The 21,927-nt window shown below is 55.8% G+C and overlaps 3 protein-coding genes across 3 annotated transcripts; all 3 read left to right on the forward strand.

Moving 5' to 3' along the window:
- Positions 1 to 3,515: 3,515 nt before the first annotated feature.
- Nkg7 (natural killer cell granule protein 7) lies at positions 3,516 to 4,501 on the forward strand. The gene is made up of 4 exons (XM_026382243.1): positions 3,516 to 3,823; positions 3,899 to 4,045; positions 4,128 to 4,262; positions 4,357 to 4,501. Exons 1-4 carry the CDS (start codon positions 3,667 to 3,669, stop codon positions 4,413 to 4,415), a joined length of 498 nt encoding a protein of 165 aa, XP_026238028.1. The 5' UTR covers positions 3,516 to 3,666; the 3' UTR covers positions 4,416 to 4,501.
- Positions 4,502 to 6,700: 2,199 nt separating this feature from the next.
- Positions 6,701 to 8,059, forward strand: Cldnd2 (claudin domain containing 2). Its single transcript, XM_026382244.2, has 4 exons — positions 6,701 to 6,869; positions 7,230 to 7,370; positions 7,625 to 7,744; positions 7,986 to 8,059. The coding sequence occupies exons 1-4, from the start codon at positions 6,701 to 6,703 to the stop codon at positions 8,057 to 8,059; spliced, it is 504 nt and encodes a 167-aa protein (XP_026238029.1).
- A 653-nt stretch (positions 8,060 to 8,712) lies between these two features.
- Positions 8,713 to 20,684, forward strand: Etfb (electron transfer flavoprotein subunit beta). The gene is made up of 6 exons (XM_026382240.2): positions 8,713 to 8,824; positions 15,458 to 15,616; positions 15,735 to 15,893; positions 17,695 to 17,757; positions 19,522 to 19,680; positions 20,473 to 20,684. The coding sequence occupies exons 1-6, from the start codon at positions 8,768 to 8,770 to the stop codon at positions 20,641 to 20,643; spliced, it is 768 nt and encodes a 255-aa protein (XP_026238025.1). The 5' UTR covers positions 8,713 to 8,767; the 3' UTR covers positions 20,644 to 20,684.
- The last annotated feature ends 1,243 nt before the right edge of the window (positions 20,685 to 21,927 follow it).

The raw sequence follows: 21,927 nt of genomic DNA on the forward strand, positions 1-21,927 counted from the left end.
ATCCTTTAGAGTGACATTTTGGGGTCTAATAAAACTGACGTGAAACTACCGCAGTGTCAATCTTTGGAGGTGAAAAGAAGCAGAGGTGAGTGTGGTAGGTGGGTGTGAGGTAGGGGAGGCCCGGCCCTCTCCATTTCTGTAAGTTTGGGGACAGAGATACATCACGTGGTCTCACCCGGGAGTTAGTCATGGATGTGTCAGATCACAGGATGGATGAAAAGGTGCGGGAGTAAACGGCCTCCCTCGCAAGCCACCCCCAGTCCCCGTGGGCTCCTCCAGTCTCCTCCCCCGCCCTGGCAGGGGCTCCTCCAGCTGGAAACACCACACTCGGAGCTTGCACCGTTGATGAACCTGACTTCTCTTCATTCACCCACTCATTAGCTCATTCAGTAAACAGGTGCCAACCACAGGAGACCAGTTAGTGAGGTGGATTCTAATAGTAAGCATTTTTATCACAGCCTCTGCGAATAAATGTTATGTGAACAGGAGCTTATTCCCTAACGTATTATTTATTGGAGCCTCCTCAAAAAACAATACTGTATTTATAGAGGCCTCCTCTGATAATAATGGCAGTTGAGGCCTTCTGTAATAATAATGTATTGGGGCCTATGTAGGTACAAGTATTTACTGAGGCTTATTCCAGTAATCGTATTTATAAGGGCTTATCGGGCAATAATAATAATTATAACTCCAGAATCAGATCTCCAGCTACTGACTCAACATTTCCTCTTGAAAAGAAGAGACATCTCAAATGTCACAGGTCTAAAAATAAGTTCCTCTCTCTCTCTCTCTCTCTCTCTCTCTCTCTCTCTCCCCCCCCCACAAGTGCTCCTCTCATGCTCTCCCCTTCTTAGAAAATGACAACTCCATTTTTACATAGTTGCTCAAGACAAGAACGTTGCAGATCATCAGTCCTCCCCTCCCTCCCTCCCTCCCTTCCTTCCTTCCTTCCTTCCTTCCTTCCTTCCTTCCTTCCTTCCTTCCTTCCTTCCTTCTTTCTTACTTTTCTCTTTCTTTCCCAGGGATTGGACGCAGGGATATTTAACCACTAAGCACATCCCCAGCCTTTTCTCTTTTTATTTTGAGACAGGGGCTAAGTTGCTGAGGCTAGCCTCAAACTTGAGATCTTCCTGCCTCAAGCCTCCCAAGCCACTGGGATTACAGGTGGGAGCCACCACGCCCAGCTCTCAGTCCCTTCTTTCCGTCACATCCAACATCTAATCTATGAGCATATTTGGATCAGCATTATTATGTTGACTCTACCTTTAAAAATGTATCTGCATTTTGGCTCCTTCTTGTCCATCCACAGTTACCACCTGGTCCAAGCCTTAATCATCCCCTACCTGACATTACCACAGCCTCCTAGGCAGCCTCCTGGCCTGGTCTCCCCTCCCGACCCCTGCGGAATCTGCTCTGCACAGCATTCAGATGCAGTTTTGTGAAGACACAATTTGAATGGTGCCAATTCTCTGCCCGGGTGCAGGCATTCACTTCTTCAATGGAATGCATGATATAATGTAGGTTCGGGGACAATCAGGGTCCTACATGCCTTGTGCAATGCTGTATTCTCAATTTTGGGCCCCTAAATCAATAAGATCTTATTTCTGTTAAGACAGAAATAACTTCTTGAAGTCTGAAAAAAACATGGAAAGTAGTGGAAGGAGAGAGACTTTGGATATACCAAATAAAAGAGTAGAAGTGTGAGGCACGGGAGGAGGGTCTTGGGTGCGGGTGGAGCCTTGGGATTTGAGGCAGGGGGCATTGGCCCTGAAGACAGAATCAACACCAATAGAGCCAAGAGCAGCTCTCTGTGTGGCCAGGGTGGGTGGAGCAGACCCTTCACAGAAGACCCCTGAGTGATGACACTGGGTGGGTGTTCTGTATGGTTGGGGGCTGCTAAGGAGTTCTCAAGCCTGGAGAGGCAGGAAAGGCCTGGAGAGACCCGGGGTGAGTCAGAAAAACTGGCAGCACTTAGACAGGTAGAGATCTAAGGAAACCAGCAGTTTGACAGTGTGGACAAGCAAGGAACTCATGTGCACTCTCAGGAAAAGCTTCAAAACCAGCCTGGTTTCCCCTCTAGCCACCTCAGACCAACCTCCTGTTCAAGGTCACATTTGGCTCTCCTGCCTTTGTGCTCTTCTTCCTGACCTCCACCTGCCCCCGCTGGCTCAAGGTGTGTGTGCCCAGCCTGGGCCCAGCCTGGGATGCTCACATGTGCAGGGAGTTGCTGGGGCCAGGTGCAACTCACCTGTGTGTATGAGGCAGGCCTGGATGTCAGGGTGCTCACTTGAGGGAAGGAGAAACAGGGGTGTGGGCTTGGACCTGGAGGTGAAGATGAGGGTGACAGGTGGGCAGGGAGGAGCTAGAGGGGCTGGGTTTGGGGCTGCGGTTGAGTTTGGAGCTGGAACTGGGGTTATGATGGGGTCACTGTCACAGAAGGCCTCTGTGTTCACCACCCACCAGTAGCCCCGACTTCCCGAAGCTGTCTGGCTGCTCCTAGCCACAGACCTGTCTGTATGTTTGTGCTGGTGACCCTCCTGCTCATGATGACCTTCACCCATGTCTGCAGGCCTGTCCTTGTTCTCAGGAGCACCCACTTGCCTCACTGGTGGGGACCTGAGCAGAGATGGGGCCTGCAAATTGAGGAGAGAAGCTAGCCTCCTGGGACATTTCTTGTTCTCTCCATTCTCCAGCCGTCCTGGGACAGCTGGCCCAGTTCATTGTCATGACCAATGTCCCCTTCCAGGCCATTCCCCACTTCATAGGAGGAAGGTGTTCCTGGGCCTTCTCCCTGGGCTGTGGCACTTCCGCCTCCCAGGTGAGGTGTTGTCCAGGACCTGATGCTGAGAGGCCAGAGGCCGGCCCTGACATGTTTGTCCCCACTGCCCAGGCACCTGCCGCCCCCGTGCTGGAGAACCCACCACGGGGCAGAGTTGCCTCTCATTTATCAGATGAGGATGTGGGCAGGTCTTCCTCTCCATGGCCTTTCAGAATGCTAGCTGTCCACCCCATTTGCCTGCCCCAGGTATAAATTTCAGCCCTGGACCTGGAGTCTAGTTCTGGCCCCCTAGTCCCTTCCTTTGGTGGAGACCCTCCCTGGAGTTGGGGCCCTCCTTTCCCAGAATAGAAGGTTACAAAACCACAGGAAAGCATGACAGGTCACCAACTGTCCCCTCCAGCCGCAACTCCCCTCCCATTTAACTCACACCAGAGCCTGATTGGCCACCTCCCACCTCCTCCGGGGCCCCCAAGTCTCTCTTTCTCACCCCTTCCAGGAAGCTATCTCTGGTGTTAAGGGTTCCAAGGGTGGGAGGTATAGAACCTGCCACAAAGACACAAGTTCTAAGCCACCAGCTAAACCACCAATGCTTTGACACCCCCAGTGCCCGCCCTCCACACACGGCAGCAGGGAGCCCAGCCTTGCCGGGGAGGGCGGGCTTGGTTGTATGTGCAACTCAGGAAGAGTCAGCTGATGGGAACTGCGAGAAAACAGCCTGGCCTCTTCTGAGGTTGCACAAGGCACCTAGCAGATCCTGCTGCTTGCTGGCTTCTTCTGGAGCTCAGAGGACCCAGGAGTCTGGGCGCACAGTTCCTCCTCTCTCCAAGTCTGCAGCCTGGGTCTGAAACCTTTTCATTGCCTGGAGCCCAGAAACCCAGCACTCACCCATGGAGCCCTGCCGGTCTCTGGCCCTGCTTGCTGGCTTCCTGGGCTTGATAGCCACCCTGGTTGCTCTGAGCACCGATTTTTGGTTCGTGGCCATGGGACCCACCTCCTCTGCTCACTCAGGCCTCTGGCCATCGGGACATTGGGAGTCAGTAGCAGGTAAGGGGGAGAGGGCTCTCATGTGGGAGGATGGCTGGTGGGGAATGGACACTCAGAAGTCTCATCTGCATCCAGCTTCCATCCACGTGACCCAGAGCTTCTGCATCCTGGCTGCTGTGTGGGGCCTGGTGTCGGTGGGCTTCCTGGTCCTGTCCTGTATCCCTTCCTTGTCTGCCCCAGGCCGCGGCCCTCTGGTCTCAACCATCACAGCCTTTGCTGCAGGTACTCTGGGAAGGGTTTGGGCTTCGAAGCCTGTGAGCTCCTCCAGAGGCCTGAGCCAGCTCTCTCTGCTCCTTGCCCCCAGCTCTCTCCTTGGTGGTGGCCATGGCTGTGTACACAGGAGAGAGGTGGGCCCAGCCTCAACACCCCCAGATCCAGACCTTCTTTTCCTGGTCCTTCTACCTGGGTTGGGTCTCAGCCATCCTCTGGCTTTGTGCAGGTAACCACCCAGCCCTGGGGAGCTGGGGAGGCCCATCTAGAAACAGTGAGGGTGCAAAGCAGGAGGAAGTGCTAATTCTCTCTGGCCACCCCAGGTGCCCTGAGTCTAGGTGCTCACCGTGGTGCCCGGCAGCCCGGCTATGAAAGCTTGTGAGTGGAATGCGAGAATACCAGGATGAGTCTGGGGCGCTGTTCTCTGAAGGCATCATCAGAAGCTGCAGGAACAAATGCCTGACTCTGCCTTTATCCCTCTCTCCCAGCCCTTCCCCCTCCATTTATTATGTCTTCATTCATTCAATAAAAATTCGCTGAGATCTGATATTTCAAGATTAATTCAGTCAAGATGGAAACCAGCCACACATTGGCTCCTTGGTGGGTGACAGTGGGTGTCCAGGGTAGGTGAGAGCTGGCCAGACCTGCCTGCAGGGTGCTTCTGCCCTATGTGGGCACAGGCTCAATATGTCCCAAGTATGTCTCCTGCTTTCTTTCTCTAGTGCTTTCCTTTTCTTTCTTTCTTTGTACTGGGGATTGAACCCAGGGGCACTGTATCACTGAGCTCAGCCCTTTTTTCTTTTGAGATAGGGACTTACTAAGCTGCCCAGACTGGTCTGGAGCTTGTGATCCTCCTGCCTCAGCCTCCCGAGTTGCTAGGATGATAGCTGTGCACCTCTGCACCTGGTTCTAACGCTCTTCTTTCTCCCTGTATCACTTTCTCATTTCTTCTGTGTCCTTTCCCCTTTAGCTAGCTTTTTACTCTTCTCTCTCCTTCGCTGGGCCATGCTAGGGTCACTGACATGTCAGACCCAGTTCCTGCCCAACAGGGGCTCAGTGAGAAGAGGAGAGGCAGTTCAAGACTAGCCTGGCAACTTAGCAAGACCAGGAGGAAGTGCCAGGGAATTTTTAAATAAAATTTTAAAAGGATCTGGGAATGTAGCTCAGTGGTGGGGTGTTTGCTAGCATGTGCAAGGCCCTGGGTTTACCCATGGGAGCAGGAAGGTGACAGGAAGACCAGCCCTCTGGTAGAAGTGCAGAGATGAACTCTTGAGGGGAAAAGGCATTTAGGAACTTCTTGAGGGCCAAGACAGGGTGATTTTTAGGTAGAGGGACCCAAAGATGCAGGCAATAGGAAGTCCAGACGTTTTCAGGGGATGGAGAATGATGTTCTGTGGCCAGAATGTGGAATAGAGAGGGAGAGAGAACAGAGAAACAGATGGGATCTGGGGACCTCTAATGCCACAGTGGGCTTTCTCCTCAGGGTGATCTGGAGTTAGGAGAAATTTGTGAGCAAGGGAGGGACAGTGTCCCTAAGTGCCAGAAAGATTCATCTGGGAACATGGAAGTGAGGAGGCCTGGAGGTTAGGGAGGCGATAGGAGAGGGGAAGGGATGGGGCCTGAGCTGGATCAGGGCCCAAGATGGAAAAGAGGGGATGACCCTGACAGATGCAGGGGCCTGGACAGTGCCCAGGGCTCTGCCTGGTGAACTGGGTGGGTTGGTGGGTCCATCCCAAGTTTGGTGGAAGCCTCTGAGCTCTGTTAGGATGTGGTTGAGTGTGAGGTCCTGGGGGACAGCCAGGAGCAGGTGAGGACTGGTCTGGGTCTCAGAAGATGTTGGAGCTGGATTTGGGTTGTTCTCAGAACATCAGGTGCCAGCTGGGGGAGTGAGGAGGCCCACCTGGAAAGAGGTGCAGGATGGGGCCTCAGGGGGCAGCAGCGCTGACAAGGGCAGGGGAGGAGATGCCAGCATCCTGAGCCCGCATGTGGACTGAGAGGGCACAGCTGGAGAGCTGCTGCAGACCCAAGCTCCTGGGGTGCCTTGAATGTCAAGGGAAGGGAAATTTCTCGAAGGACTTGATCTCCCACGTGGTGGCTCTCAAGCTCCTTTACCCCTAGGCCTGTGGTTGAGAGGGCTGCTGGCCGGTGTGTGGAATGTGGGAAGGGGCGGGGGTATTCCTTTAAATGGCTGCTGAGGGAGGGAGTTCTGGAACTTTGGCTGCCTCACAGACACCCAGTCTCCCTTCCCCCACCCCTCTGGGCTCCGAGTCTAAGAAGCCCTAGGGAGCTGAGTGTGAGTCACTTGGGTGGGAAGGACACTGGCCGGGTTGAAAGGACATTCCACCTGTGGAGGGAGGCCCCGGGAAGAGGTTCTGGAGCAGAGCTGAGGCCTGGGGTGAAGGTCTCAGGGGCCTCCATGGGGGGGTCTCAAAGTCCCTAGTAGGAAGGCTTGGGCACGACTGAGGGTCTGGGGGGAGGGGCAGTGGGTCCCCAGGCAGACTTACTAAGGGAGGGACCTGGACGTGGGGGTCTAAAGGAAGGGGGTCTTCAGGTTCCCAGGAGTAGCGGCCCCAGAGAGGGGTACTGGGGCCGAGAGACATCCTGAAGCGGGGCCTCTGGGGTGTGGCCAATCCTGCCTGTGTGGTCCTTGGCAGCAGCCTCCTTGGCATGGGGGTGAAGCGGAGCCTTCAGAGCGGGGGCACTTTGCTCACCATCTTGGCCAACGTCCTCACGGTGCTGTCCACTGCCACCAACTACTGGACCCGCCACCACCAGGGCCACAGTGGCCTGTGGCAGGAATGTACCAAAAACACCTGCTCCAACATCCCCTGCCAGAGTGAGGCCCGCCCTCCCAGATGTCAGACCACACTTGTGAGCCCCCCAGACAGCCCCAGACACAAAAGCTGGGCCCAAGAGCAGGCGCCCGCCCCGCCCCTTTCACTCCAGGCCCAGACCCAGCTGCCTTCCACGGCTCGGGCCACTGCCGACTCCCACTTGTGGACCAGATTCCGGGCCACGACATTAACCGCCCATCCCGACGTGACCTCTAGGTCCCCAACCAAACACCCGACTCTGGGTCGGGAAAGCTGGGCTCTTGGCGGGTGGACTTGTTGGCCAGGACAGCTCCACCTTGCGACCGAAGCTGTCGCAGGAGGGGCAGCTCCCGCTCAGGGCTGATGCGGCCCACTCTCCCCAGCCACGCTGGCCGTTACCGCGGCTTGCATGGTGCTGACGGCTGGCTTTGGCATCGTGGCCATGGTGATGGGGATGCGGATTACGTGCCACAAGGGCGAGCCGCTGCGGGCCCGGACTACAGTCTCCTTGCTCTTCCTTAGCGGTGAGAGGCAGCAGCCACCAGCAGAGGGTGGGCCTGAGAGTGACCAAGGGGCTTGAGCTGGGCAGGAAACGAGCAGAAGGTGTGGGGCAGTATTTGGAGCAGGAGGAACTAAGGGGCAGGACTCGACGCGGGGCTTCGAGGGGGGGTGGGCGTGGTCACAACGGGGCGGTTCTTAGGCTTAGGGGTGTGGCCTGGGTGGTGCCACGGTGTAGACCCACCTGGCCACGCTCACCTGGCGGGCGGGCGTGGCCCAGGGCTGCTGCTGCTGACCGCCCTGATAGGCTACACGGTGAAGAATGCCTGGAAGGACGACGTCTTCTTCTCCTGGTCCTATTTTTTGGGATGGCTGGCTTTACCCTTCTATATTCTCGCGGGTAATTTGGACAGTCGGGAAGAGGGTTGAAGAGACTGTCCAGAGGACCCCCCCCCCGAGACTCCCCAGCCACTCCCCCGGGACACCCCACAGTGACTTCCAAACGCACTCCACTCCATACTCCCGCGGACCCAGCAGAGACGCCCTTGGCACCCCAAATCCCAGTCCCCCGGGCCCGCCTGGTCACCTGCCCCAGGGCCCACTTTCCTCCACCCGCCCTCCGCTCCCCTCCCTCCCGCCAGGCTTCTGCTTTCTCCTGGCGGACATGATCCTGCAAAGCACCGATGCCATCAGTGGATTCCCCGTGTGCCTGTAACCGCGTCTGCCTGGGACAGAATAAAGGAACGGCTTTTATCGCCATGGCTCCAAGTGCATTTCTGGGGGACACAGGGCCACGGGGTCGCTGACGTCGGGGTACATAGAGGCTCAGGGGGGACAGAAGGGCACGGCCTAGAGGGAATGCGGAAGCGGAGGAGGGGACGCGAATCTGGAAACACGAACCTGGAGTGGACACAGGGGAGTGGAGCCACGAGGGGACGACATGGAGAGGGTATGGCGACAACGCAGAGGGAAAGTGGAGACTGGGGTGGACGCGGATACGGAGGCGATGGGAAACGCCGGCAGGGAGAGAACCTGAGGACTCAGAGGCGTACAACAAGGGCACGGGGTGGGGACCTGGGCACGGAGATTTAGAGAGGAGGAAGAAGGAGGATCTGGAGGGACACCGGGAGGAGCTTAGAGAAGCCGGGAGCCCGTCCCTCCCCGCAGAGCCGCCCTCGGCAACGCTACCTTTCCCCTACTTTCCCGCCACGCCCCGGGTCCCGCCTCTCTCCTGGGGATCCGCCTCCCATTGGCTCCCTCCCTCCAGCCTTCTGATTGGTTCCCTATCGGGGCGGGGTAACGGGACCGTGGTGGTTGACTGGCTGGCCGCGAGGTGCGCAGGCGCAGAGACGGGGTGGGCGGGGGAGGTGGAGGACGGAGGGGCCGGGTGCTGGCTGACCCAGCAAGTGGCTGCGGCGGGAAGATGGCGGAGCTGCGCGCGCTGGTGGCTGTCAAGAGGGTCATCGACTTCGCCGTGAAGGTGACCGGGCCCCCTTCTCCCACTCCCTGAGCCCCGAGGCCTTGAGCTTCCGGGATCACGCACGCACTGTTCGGGGATCTTCTCGTAGCCGCTGATCTCTGCCGCTGTCCCCCGAACGTCAAAGTCACACCTGGGGGCAAAGATCAAGGGCTGTTAGGTTCTGATGTCCACCCCTTTCAAGGCACGGACCATTTCCTTTCCCTCGCTCTGGACTCAGTTTCCTAATAACGGTGCAAAGCGAGTTGCTTTCTGTATTTCTCACTGACTCCAAGAGCCACAGTCGCTGTTTAACCACACGGGGAAGCTGAGCCACAAGGAGCTCATTCGGCTAGAAGGTGCAGAGCCCAGAATCCTGCCCAGGTCCTCTGAGTCCACACTCAGACTCGGGTTTTGCACACGAGCCAAGCTTTCACCCTCTAGGCCCCATTGCCTGCTCGATTACAGTCCTCCAAATGTCCTAAGACCCCGTCAGACAGGGCACGATTGGACACCCCAACTGTCTTTCACCCTCATAGCCACAGGTGGGAGAGGGAGCTCTAGCTAGGAAAGGAGGGAGACATGTTTGTTAGAGAGGAAAGTTCAAAGGGCCAACCTGACTGAGCTGGGGGAGTGACTCACTTAAGGGGTTGGGGTAGGCAGCATCCCTAAGGATCTGGCTTGTCCCCAGAGGGAAACTGGTATGGGCAGAGATGAATCAGACATGGATCCTCAGGCCAGTTTCTCTTAATGCTTGGCCTAAAATGCTGTCATGTCTGACCCCCCCATTAGACTGGGAGCTCACCTGTGTCCCCAAGCATTGCCTGACACAGGGTCTTAGGGTGGGTGCAGCTGGGCCATTGATAGTACCCCTGCCTGCTTGGGGCACTTGGGGAGGAGGGTACGTATCAGAACAGCTGACATTAAGTGGGTACTTACCCTGTGCCAGGAGACATTCTGAGTCCTTTACAGAGATGAACCCATTCAGTCCTAACCTTTTCTATATCCACTGTTATTAATCCCATGGGACAGACAAGGAAACCGAGGCCTGTGAAGTTCTCTTACTTGCCAGATAACCGAGTTAGTAAGTAGCAGACTTAGGAAATCCAGGCAGGTCCTGCTCCAGACTCTGTTGTGCCTGACTCCACTCAACAGCCACTTGGCCTGATGATGCCTCAGGCAGCATAGGACAGGGGTGTCACTTCCATCCTGTTTTGAGACATGCTGTTTTGAGGTCCTGGAACCTGACTCCTGATTTCTTCCTACCTCTGCCTGTTCTTCAGTGGCCCCCATTTGGACTCCTATGGACTCATCCCCCTGCCCCAGCACTGGTCTCCCTGGCCTGGGCTATCTGGGGTCAGCTGTGTCTCCCTCACCATGCTTGACACAGCTGTGGTCGCAGTGGCACCCAGCACAGAGCCTGGCACATGGGTACCCGTGGTGTGTTAGGTAAGAGAACAGAGAGCAAAGTGTGAATGCAGAATTGTATCGGTTTCCCAAGGGTCAGTGCCACTTCCCCTCCCACACTGGCCCAGGGCTCTCTCTTACTTCCTGTCTGGATTGGTCTGATTATGGCCCTTTTGGAAACAAATAAATGATTCAGACAATACTAGCCATCTCATCACGGGGCCAGACCAGGCCCCAAGCCTGTTCCTAACCCTCACCTACTGCAGCCCATCTTCAGCCTTCTCTCCCTGCCCCATTGTCTCCTCTCTATCCCCTCGGCTCCTGCTGTGCAGGCCTCCTCTTGTCATCTGGCTGCAGTACCAGTCTCCCCTTTTCCCCCAACTCAGCCTTTCCCTCCAGCCCATCTTGTCCTAGCCTTAGGGGCCTTCCTGCATCCAGAGCTGACCCTGCTCATGGCCCTCCTGTGGCTCCCCAGCACCCTCAGTATGAAATCTTGGCTGTTCAGCCTGGCATTAGAGACCCTCATGGTCAGGTTCAGCCATCTCTATCCCTTGTGGGACCCTCCACAGCTGCTTCCACAACTCCAGCCTGTGCCTCCTCTCCTGATACACCAGGCTGCTTCTTGCTGGGGCCTTTGCCAGTGGTCTGCCTTCTCCCTGGGTGCCCTTCTTGCTCCTCCACCACCTTCCACCCTGGCCTTTGTGTCCCTCTCCTGTCTTGCTCGCCTGCTTTTTTCCTTCTTTCTTTCTTTCCTTCCTTCCTTCCTTCCTTCCTTCCTTCCTTCCTTCCTTCCTTCCTTCCTTCCTTTCTGTACTGGGGATTGAAACCAAGGGCACTTAACCACTGAGCCACATCCCCATCCCTTTTTAGTTTTTATTTTGCTACAATGTGATGCTAAGTTGCTTAGGGCCTCCCTAAGTTGCTGAGGCTGATTTTGAACTTGCAATCCTGCTGTCAAGTCGCTGGAATTATAGGCATGTGCCACCATGCCCTACCTGTCCTGCTTCATTCTGATCCATCTATTATATCAGAAGTTTGTCAACCTCCAGGAAGCTTCTCACCCGACCCCAGGCTACCTTGGTGTGTCTTTGGATACTCCTGAAGCCCCTGGGCGTGGTCACTGGCCTTTCTCACACTGGACTGTGATCCTCTGTTTGCCATCAACCCCAGACTTGCAGCTCCCCACGGGGAGGACCAGGTCTGACCCATCTGTTTCCCGCATCCCTGAGTTGCCTCATCTCCTTCAAGTCTTTGCTCAAAGATCACTTTCTCTGTGGCCTTCCCTGGTCCTCTCAAGATTACAGCCCCAGAGTCTCTGTCCTCCTCTTTGCTGTACCCACTGCCATACTCTTATCACATTACATTTATTATTTCAGCATTTTGTCCACTCCTTCTGGAAGTTGGAGTCTGTCTGGTGTGTCTGTCTGTCTTGGCAGCTACGCTACTTGAGTGCTTCAGAGCCTTGACTCCCAGACCAGCTGCTTGGGTCCACTTCCTGCTGCATGACCTTGAGGAAGTTACTTAGCCACTCTGAACCTCGTGTCCCCCTCTGTACAATGGGGATGATGGTAGTACCTGTTTGGTTGGTGGTAGTGAAGATGGAGTAAGCTTTTAGGACAGCACCTGACACAAAGTTTGTGTTGACTGGCATGGAGTAGGTACTGTCACTATTGTGTGTGTGTGTGTGTGTGTGGAGGGGGGGGGCTCTTAAGAGGCAGTTGGCAACCATTGACGCCCAGCCTTGGCCAGGGATACATTTTCCATGAAGCCATTGGAGGCCTCTTTTAGGGGCCCAGGAAAGGCAAGGCTGGGGCAATTTTGTATTCATAATTTGGGCTTCATTTTCTACTTATCGACTAATTGTTGTACTGGGGATTGAATCCAGGGGTGCTCTACTACTGAGCTGCATCTACAGTCCTTTCTCTGTTTTGAGACAGGGTCTTGCTAAGCTGCTCAGGCTGGCCTTGAACTTGCCATCCTCCTGCCTCAGCCTCCTGAGTTGCTCCAAGACCTTGAACAATGCTAGGCAGGTGCACTACCCCTGAGCTACATTCCCAGCTGGGATTCAGGACAGGAACTTGAAGCCCAGGAAGGCTGTTTCCACCTTGGGCCCACCAGCCCCACCCTCTCCCAGTTCTGGGTGAGAATGCACCTTGGCTCCCCACTTTCCTCCACTCCCCATACTTATGCCCCCTGCTTCCTCCTCTGCCAGGGCGCACATACCCCCTCCTCAGGACTCTTCTCCATTGGCCCAGGAGCTCCCTTATTGAAGGGTTCAGAGCCCCAGTCCTGTAGCAGCAGTCTGTGGCTGGCCTTGCTCACTGGCCACAGTCCCTACACCCGGCCTTGCTGTGCTACTTGCTCTGGGTCCCAGGTTGTACCCTTTCCTACCATGCTAGACAGAGAAGGCTAGAGGACAGAGCAAATGAGTCCTTGCCCTGTGTCCAGGAGGGGCTGTTGAAATCACACCGTCTAAACCCTGTCAGATGTAGTGGCAGGAACCCGAAGGCTGGCTGTCCAAGGCCAACTCAGCCTCTTCCAGAGCCCCTCATGCCAAGACAGTCTTGGGGTCAGATCCCTGATCCTGCCACTTTCTTGCTGCATGACCTGGGGCAAGACACTTTGCCTCTTTGCCTCAGTTGTCCCCACTGTAAAATGAGTCTGGTAATGGCAGTGACCAGCCTCTCAGGATGGCAGGACAGGAATGGGAGTTAATGCATATGAACCCTGGGGGTGTTGCCTGCAAGGATCGAGGATCGTGGCTGTTTTTGTAGAAGTTCAGCCTGTTGCCCCCTTAAGAGCAAACCTAGAAATGTATCGCTGAATCTTTTGCCTCTGGTTCTAAAGCACCATTACGTAAAGCAACACAAGGCCTCGACTCTCCCGTCTCTCCATACAGCCTCAGGGCCTGTCAGTTCCCTTTCAGATCCTCGAGTCCATCTACCTCTTGGTCTGCACTTCACGGTGGTCTGAGCCACTGTCTTCTCTAAAGTCAGTGACTAACAGCTGCCTGTCTCCCACTTTCTCTTGTCACTTCCAACTTCCCCCACCAAGAATCCAGAATGACCTGTGAAAACTCCAGTTGACTCCAGTTGACAGCCTCTTGGCCCTGCCCTGAGGTCCTTAGGCCAAGCCCAGCCCCTTGCTTCCTCCCGGGCCTGCGCAGTTGTCTCCTGTGGCTGCGGTGGCCAGATAGGTGCCACAAAGCCATCCCCTTACAGTTCTGGAGGCCCCAGGTTGAAATCAAGGTGTCCGCAGGGCTTCGTTCCTTCTCGAGGCTCCAGCGCAGCCCGGGTCTCCGCCTTCCCAGCTCCTGGAGACCGCCTCATCCCTGAGGGAGGCCTCTCCCCTCCTCCTGCGGAGCCAGCAGCGGGGCACCTTCTGGCCTCTCTATGACTTGGACAATCACTCCCTCAGCACCCTCTTCCACTTATAAGGACCCCTATGATTACATCCGGGCCCACCCAGGTAACCCAGGCAGGCCAGTATCCCATCTCAAAACTCTGAATTTGGTCACACCCATACAGGGCCTCTTGCACATAAGGTCTCATTCTCAGGTTCCAGGACATGGACAACTTTGGAAGGCCATCTCTATGCCTGTCACAGTGGTCTAGCCCCTGCTGTCCTCTCCAGCCTGATGGCATCCTGCTCCCCACTGGCCACATTAAGTCTCCTTTGACTCCACAAACCCTCCCTGCACCTTCTCACCTCAGGGCCTTGGCACGTGCTCCTGCCACTCCTGGAACCCTTGTCCCTTGCAGTCCACCTGGTCAGTTCATCTTTCAGATCACAGCCCGAGGACCTCTACTCCAATGAGGCCTTCCCTAGTTGGCCCCATCATCCTCCCTCCCCTCCCTGGACGTGGCAATGTCAGGAGATACAACAGGGGTCCAGTACACACGACAGACCCAGTGCTGACCTCAGCCAGATGCTTCAACTTGGAGCCTCAGTTTTCTTGTCTGCATAATGGGACGATGACATCTCCTCCCTCTGTGGGCTGTGGCCAGGATGAACACATCAGGACATGTGCAGTCGCTGAGAGCGGGACTTGGACACGGTGCTCCTGCACTGTGGTGGCCAATAATGTCTCTGACTGCTCTCCAGAGGACTGGATGGCTAGGAAATGGCCCTAAGGAGTCCATCCCTAGCCCTGGACTGAGGAGGGCCCGTCCAGATGCTATGCATCACACAATTTGATTTCCTGGAGTGCCTGGTGGGCCCTAAATACCATCTCAGGGTTCTTGTGCTAGAGTGGCCCCAGGGATATTTGACACACAGAGGAGAGGCCACTTGCAGACAGGTGACAGTGCTGGCCTTGAAGACAAAGTGAGGCAGCCGTGGGGACCTGGAAGAGCAGGGAGCAGATTCTCCCCTGGGGCCTCCAGAGGGAGTGCCCTGGCCTCCAGAACCAGGAGCCCCAGTTCACACTGCAGCCCTGGGCATAGCAGTGACCCAGAGTGCCGTGTGGGCCAGCACATGGCACCGTTCAGTGCAGACAGGCCACGTGGAGAGAGGGGTGAGAGGGCCTTGGAGGCCCACCGCCTCACCTGTCAGGCAGAGAGGCCTTCTGCGCTGGGGTTTTCTAGATTGGGTGAAGACGACACGTGAGGATAAAACGAAGAGGGCTGGTGTTCAGTGAGAACGGGGTGTGTCATGGGGTGGGGTGCATAGCAAGGTGGGTAATGCCACAGAAGGTGACACTCAGGTGTTTGTGTGCAGGTGGGCCTTCTGGTACACTTGAGGGTGTTGCAGACTCATCTTTCCCTGTGGGCAAAAGCAAACAAAGCTTGAGAAACCCTCTGCCAGACCTGAGGGCCAGAGACACAATAGTGATAATCACATTGCATGTCCCTGGTGCTCAGGAAGGTCTGAATGAGAGGCAGTGTCCTCCCTGTAAATTCTTTTTTTGTGTGGGGGTGGGGATGGGTATTGAGAATTGAACTCAGGCACTCAACCACTGAGCCACATCCCAGCCCTATTTTGTATTTTATTTAGAGACAGGGTCTCACTGAGTTGCTTAGCACCTTGCTTTTGCTGAGGCTGGCTTTGAACTCCATCCTCCTACCTCAGCCTCCCAAGCGGCCAGGATTATAGGTGTGTGCCACTGTGCCCAGCTCCCACCTGAAATTCTAACCCTGCCCTGGCCCTGGAGCTGTGTGGGCCACTGTTGTCCCCATCCACCCATGAAAGGGTTGGTCCCAAGGTCCTACCTGACACCTCCTGATCTTGCCTTCCCCTCCTGCTGGGCAGATTCGGGTGAAGCCGGACAAGTCGGGCGTGGTCACTGATGGTGTGAAGCACTCCATGAACCCCTTCTGTGAGATTGCCGTGGAAGAGGCCGTAAGGCTCAAGGAGAAGAAGCTGGTGAAGGAGGTCATTGCTGTCAGCTGTGGCCCCTCACAGTGCCAGGTGTGCAAGGTCGCTGGGGGTGGTCTGGACCCCTGGGTCTGAGGGAGGAGGGTCTTGGGTCCAGGTTTCCAGGTCCTTCTCATGACAGAAACCACACGAGCCCCTCCTTCCCTGGCAGGAGACCATCCGCACTGCCCTGGCCATGGGAGCAGACCGAGGCATCCATGTGGAGGTGCCAGCCGCGGAGGCGGAGCGCCTGGGTCCCCTGCAGGTGGCTCGGGTCCTGGCCAAGCTGGCCGAGAAGGAGAAGGTGAACCTGGTGCTGCTGGGCAAGCAGGTAGGTCTCCAGCTCCTCCCACTCCACCTGGTCCACTCAGGTGGGGGTGTCAGGTGACACTGCTGGTGGCCCCGGAGTTCACACATTCCAGGTTGAGCAGGGGAGGGCAGGTCACTCTGGGTGTCATAAAGATCCCTTGGAGCCCTCTGAAGTGAGGCTGAAGCTCCAGACTCTGAGGTTTTGGTGCAGGAGTTAGAAGGAGGTCAAGGGGGAGGTGGGGCCAAGGCCCCGGGGAGTGAGGGAGGGACAGTCCCTGGTCTGGCCTGGTAACACAGGTGAGGAACCCTGGAAGACCCCGTGACCACTACTCAGGGAGTGTGACAGCCAGGGACATCTGGGGGATACAAGGAGGTAGTCTCAGGAGACAGGTGTGGGCTTGAAACAGAGACTTGGGCCTTTAGTAGGCACTGGGGAGCCACAGGGGCCTGTGAGCAGGAGGGAGTGGGACCAGCTCAGTGCAGAAAGACCAGAGGATGGGCTGTGGTTGGAGGGGACACTGGAGGCCTGGCACTCAGCTAAGGCAGGTGTTCCCTCAGGGCCCCAGGGACACTGCCTTCCTTGGGGTATCATCCTTGTTTATCCCCTTGGAGACCAACCTGGTGGCCTTACCCAGGGGAGGACAGAGGTGGATGACAGGCTACGGGGAGTGAGGGGAGAGGGAATGAGGCGTGGCTGCTGAGAAGGAAGGTCAGAGGCTGAGGTGAAGCAGGAGCGGAGGTGACAGGGCACAGGAAGCTCAGAGGGGTGGGGTTCCAGGGAAGAAGCGGAGCCAGGCAGATGCAGACAGTCCCTGGGTCCTCCGGGCCCTGCGGAAATAGAGAACAGACAGCTGACCCCAAAGAGGGGCCCAGGAGCAAATGAGTGGGCTGGGGCAGAGGCCACCCGAAAAAAGGCCAGGAAACAGGCCCTGTGGCTCTGCCCAGGTCCCACAACCGCTCCCTGGCACGTGCTGGCAACCTGCTGTTTGAAGCCTGTGCATTTCCTGTGGCTCTGACTCAGTTCCTGGGGCTGGGGCCTCCCGCTGGGGAGACGCCAGATGAACTGGTCAGGGTGCTTTCAGTCTGGGCAGCCAAATCACAGCTCACACTGGCCTTAGCGAGATAGCCGGTTCCTGAGCTCCTGTAACTCACGTGGTGCAGCCTGATCCGGGGTTATGTGTCAGCACCCGGCCCTGCTCCTCTGCCTCTGCTCATCTGCATCTCCAGCTCACATCCCACTGACTGAGTGACCCAGCAGAAGGCAGAGAGCCTCTTTCCCAAGCGCTCCACAGAGCTCCCTGGGCTGGCCACTGCCCAGTTTGAGTCTCAAGCCCGTGCCTGAACCAGTCACAGGGGTCCGGGGATAGATGGTTCTCATTGGCCCAGATCTTGTTCATCCAACTTCCCATGGTGGCTGGCTCAGGGCCTGGCTCACAGAGGCTTCTGTGAGTATTTGTACAGAGGGCAAAGATTTCGCTCTGGGAATCCTGGGGCACGCCCGTGTTCCTGGAGGCGACTGTTTGCTCTGCGTCCATGTGAGGGACTGTGCTAGAGCAGGAGTCGGCACACCATGGCCACGACATAACCTGTTTATTTTGTGAATATGGCTTTGTTAGAACACCCGCACACGTTCATTTATATGTTACCTGTCACTCCTTGTGCAGTGCAAGGGCAGAGCTGAGAGGTCGTGACAGAGACTGGAAGACTCGCAGAGCCTAAAATGTTTAGAAATATAGAAAAAGTTTGCTGACCCCTGTTCTAGCAGAGGCCTGAATGGACATGAGAAGCTCCACTGATCGTAGTCTTCTCTCTCCCCCCACTAGGCCATCGATGATGACTGTAACCAGACAGGGCAGATGACAGCTGGACTTCTGGACTGGCCGCAGGTGGGGCTGGGTTGGGGAGCAGAGCTGAGGGCCTCATCCCGGAGCTCAGCCTGCCTCGGGGCGTTTCCCTTGCCCTTCCCTCCTCCTGGGACCCTGTCTGCTCAGATGGCTGCATGGCTTCCTCCCTCCCTGCTTCTGGATCTCCGCTTGTCCACCCTGCATGAAATCCTCAGGTGCCCTCAGCCCTGCCTCTCTGGTCCCCATCTATGGCAGTGCAAGTAAATTTAGCAGTATGCACAGCCACATTGAAAATGTAAAAAGAAGCCGACAAGCCAGGCACAGTGGTGCGTGGCCAGAACCCCACAGCTCAGGAGCTGAGGCAGGAGGACGCAAGTTCCCGCCCAGCCCAGGCAACTGAGCGAGACCCTGTCTCAAAATAAAAAATGAAAAGGACTGAGGATATGGGATGTGGCTCAGTGGTAAACCACCTCTGGTTCAATCTCCAGTATCAAAAGAAAAGAAACAGACACATTACTTTTTCTAATGTTTAATGTAATCCCATCATATGTAAAATGCTGTCATTTCAGCATGTAATCAATATGAGAATACTGAGACTTTTTACATTTTTTATTCTTTTCTGTACCAAGTCTTCAAAATGCAGGATGTATCTTATATTTGCACCACATTTCAGTCCAGATGTTGAGTGTCATCAGAAATACTTAATTTGGACTTCTAAAGCAGTTCACGTGCCCACGTGGTGCCAACAGACTGAAATTTCCCAGTAACTGTGAGGCTTAGGGCTTTTACAGCTTTGCCCACAGTGACCTGCACACATCTAAAGTGTGCAGTGGACAGGTTTTGACACAAGGACGCACACATCTCCACACTCATGATAATGTATCAAATATCTGTTTTTAAATTTTAATTAATTAATTAAAATCTGAAGTTCCATTTGTCAGCTGCACCAGCTGCATTTCTTAGGTTCAGTAGCCCTCGGTGGCCAGCAGTGACCAGAGGGAACAGCACAGTTCTTGACCATTCTCCTGTTTAATTTTCTCCGAAGCACTTATCCCCACGTGAGCAGCCCCTGAAGTCGCCTTCCTCCCTGGTGCTGGCCATCCTCCCCACTTCCGTACATGTCCCCCAAGGCTGGGGCGATTGGTCGTGTTCACGTTGTGTCCCCAGAGCCTGGCTCACAGGGGCACTGGGTGAGGCTGCTTCTGTGACGCCCAAACTGTCACCTGAAAGATGAATCCAGTGAACGAGTGAAAGGAGGCAGCAGGTCAGCTAAGCAGAGGCATGTGGGGTGTCGGCCAGCAGGGGAGGAGACGTGGATTCAGGCCCAAGCGGCCTCAGCCAGAGGATGGGGTCCCAGAGGGCCGTTTAAGGACCAAGGTGAGCTCACCTTGTTCTGCTTTGGGCCAGTGGAGAAACCTCACAGAGCCCCTGGGGAGCTGGTTGCCAGCTTCAGGAGTTACTCTGTGGGTGACGGGAGCCTGTTGTTGAGCTGTGGCATGTGCCTCCTGGACTCTCTGAGACGCGATGGTTTAATACACGTGAACTGCCTGGAGCAGGGCCCAGCACTCGCACACGCTCACTGTCATTACTGTGGGGACTCCTATCCAGCAGGGCCGGGGAAGTGGGACCCCTCCTGGACTTTTGAGGTCCCTTTCTGTGGCTCCCTCCCCAGTTGTGCTGTGCAGGACTCCGTCTTTTGCCACCCTCTTCCCTGACTGCTCAGCATGGCCTGACGTACCCTGCTGAGGACCGCTCTCTACCCGGCTTGGACTAACCTTGCCTGCTGTCCACACTCTCCCTCCCCAGGGCACATTTGCCTCCCAAGTGACGCTGGAGGGGGACAAGTTGAAAGTGGAGAGGGAGATTGACGGGGGCCTGGAGACCGTACGCCTGAAGCTGCCAGCTGTGGTGACTGCTGACCTAAGGCTCAACGAGCCCCGCTATGCCACGTTGCCCAACATCATGGTGAGCACTCAACTCGCGGGTCACTGAGGGCCTAGGAATGGGCCAGCACACTGCAGGCCCAGTGCCTCTATCATGGATGGATTGAGGAGGGAAGGGCCCCAGGGGTATCCCACCCAGAGGAAGGGATCACCTGGTCATCTGGCAGATAGTGGGTTTGCTGGTCATCTCTGCTAGTGATGAGGGGACTACTGGGCTGTTCTGGCTAATTCTCCCCAATAGAAAGATTCAGTGGGCAACAGAAAAGGTCCTCCTTGTCATTCCAGCCAGTGGAAATGTTCACTGGGCAATCTTGGCCAAGCAAAGAGGATCCATGCAGTCATCTCGGTTCATTAGGGAAGGTTCCCTCGGTAATCCTTGCCATCAGGAAGTTATCGCATAGGCCATCTTGGCTACCAAGGAAGGGCTTGTGCAGTCTCTCAGCCAATGGGAAGAATTCACTAATCATCTCCAGGACGAGTTCCCTGTGTCATCTCAGCCACCAGAGAACATTCAGGCATCATCCCAGCCAACAGGAAGGGTTCTGTGGGTCATCCCAGCCCAAAGGATTGAACCATTATTGCCAAAAGGAGGGGTCTGTGGGTGCCTTGCACTGGTGCGGGGCTCCCCAGGGTGGCTCCCAGGAACTGTCACCCAGGTGTAGCCCAGGAGAGGGTGTGTGTGTGCCGGCCAGCAGGAAGGGCAGAGGTTCAGCCAATAGGAATGGCTCTGCAGATGTGGCCGCCCTGGGGAGGAGGCCGTGGGAGGCTGGGCAGGGGCTGCGGCAGCCCCTGAACTGAAACTCCCCATGTGCAGAAAGCCAAGAAGAAGAAGATCGAAGTGATCAAGGCTGGGGACTTGGGCGTGGACCTGACTTCCAAGCTCTCTGTGGTCAGCGTGGAGGACCCACCTCAGCGTACCGCCGGTGTCAAGGTGGAGACCACCGAGGACTTGGTGGCCAAGCTGAGGGAGGTGGGGCGGATTTGATCCCTCCCTGAAACTCAGCAATAAAACTATGACCCTCTTAATGCCTGTCTCTGTTACCTCATTCTCTGGAGGTCTGCTCTTTGATTCATTCAACAAATATTTACTTAAATCTGCTGTGTCCCTGGCCCTGTGCAGAGCGATTCTGGAAGCCAGGTGAGTAACATATAGTCCTGCCCTTGAGATGCCTCTGTACTGAAGGGGACAGACGCTGACAAAGGCAGCTGTAATACAGGGTGATGGGTGCTAGGTGTGGAGACACACAGGGCTTGGAACCTAGCTGGGGCACTTGGCCTGGCCTGTGGGGTCAGAGAAGCTCCCCAGGGAGCCTCATTCAAGCTGAGTGTTGGAGGACTGTCAGTGAGGTCAGTGAGAAGGACTCTGAGCTCAGAGTGTTTGCTGGGCCTCCTGGTACCAGATCCCTGTTGAGACTTGGGACACAAGAAGGATTGAGGTTGGAGGCTCTGGTTCTGGTCAGTGAGACAGGACTGCAAAACTTCATTTGGGGACGAAGAGCCCAGGGCCTACAGTTGGATGTATTGCTTTCAAATCCTCCCTCTCACCTTTACCTGCTGAGAAGCGTTGGGTGAGTTGCTTCCTGTCTGAGCCTCACTTTCCTCGTCTGGCAGGCCAAAATACAAGGGAACAGCAATGGAGGACTTGGGTTCTGGATCCTGAGACCAGGGTTCAAACCCCGGCTCTGACCAGGGTCTGGCTCCAGGAGGACCTGAGGCAGGCACCACTCCCTGGGCCTGGGTTTCTTCTTCCATTGGATGGAATTAATAATATCTTGTCTTTTTTTTTTTTTTTTGCCACATAGCAAACTACCCCAACACTTGGTGGCTTAAGACAACAGACGGATCATCTTGCTTAGGGATCTGAAACAGATCTGAAACTCAGTCAGGCTCAGCAGCTCTTGTCTCCATGTAGCATCAGCCAGGGTGGTGTGAACGGGGCCAAAGCATCATTCCAAGATGTCTCACTCCAGGGCCAGCAGGCTGGCTGGGACTCCTGACCCAAGCTGACTGCTGCCTGGGGACTTCAGCCAAGGCTGTGACCAGGGGCCCTGACCCTTCTTCTTGGGGCTGCTTGAGAGGCCTTATAGCATGGCTGCTGGGTTCCAAGAGGGAGTATTCTGTGGAACAGGAAGTGGAGCTGGCCAGCCTCTAGAAGCAGGAAGTGACCCCAGTTCACTTTCTCTGGACCCTCTTTTCTTTCTTTTCCCTTGATACTAGGTATTGAACCCAGGGGCCCTACCGTTGAGCTACATCTTTAGCCCTTTTTATT

Source organism: Urocitellus parryii, chromosome 15 (genome assembly GCF_045843805.1).
Source record: "Urocitellus parryii isolate mUroPar1 chromosome 15, mUroPar1.hap1, whole genome shotgun sequence".
In the NCBI taxonomy this organism is placed as follows: Eukaryota; Metazoa; Chordata; class Mammalia; order Rodentia; family Sciuridae; genus Urocitellus; species Urocitellus parryii.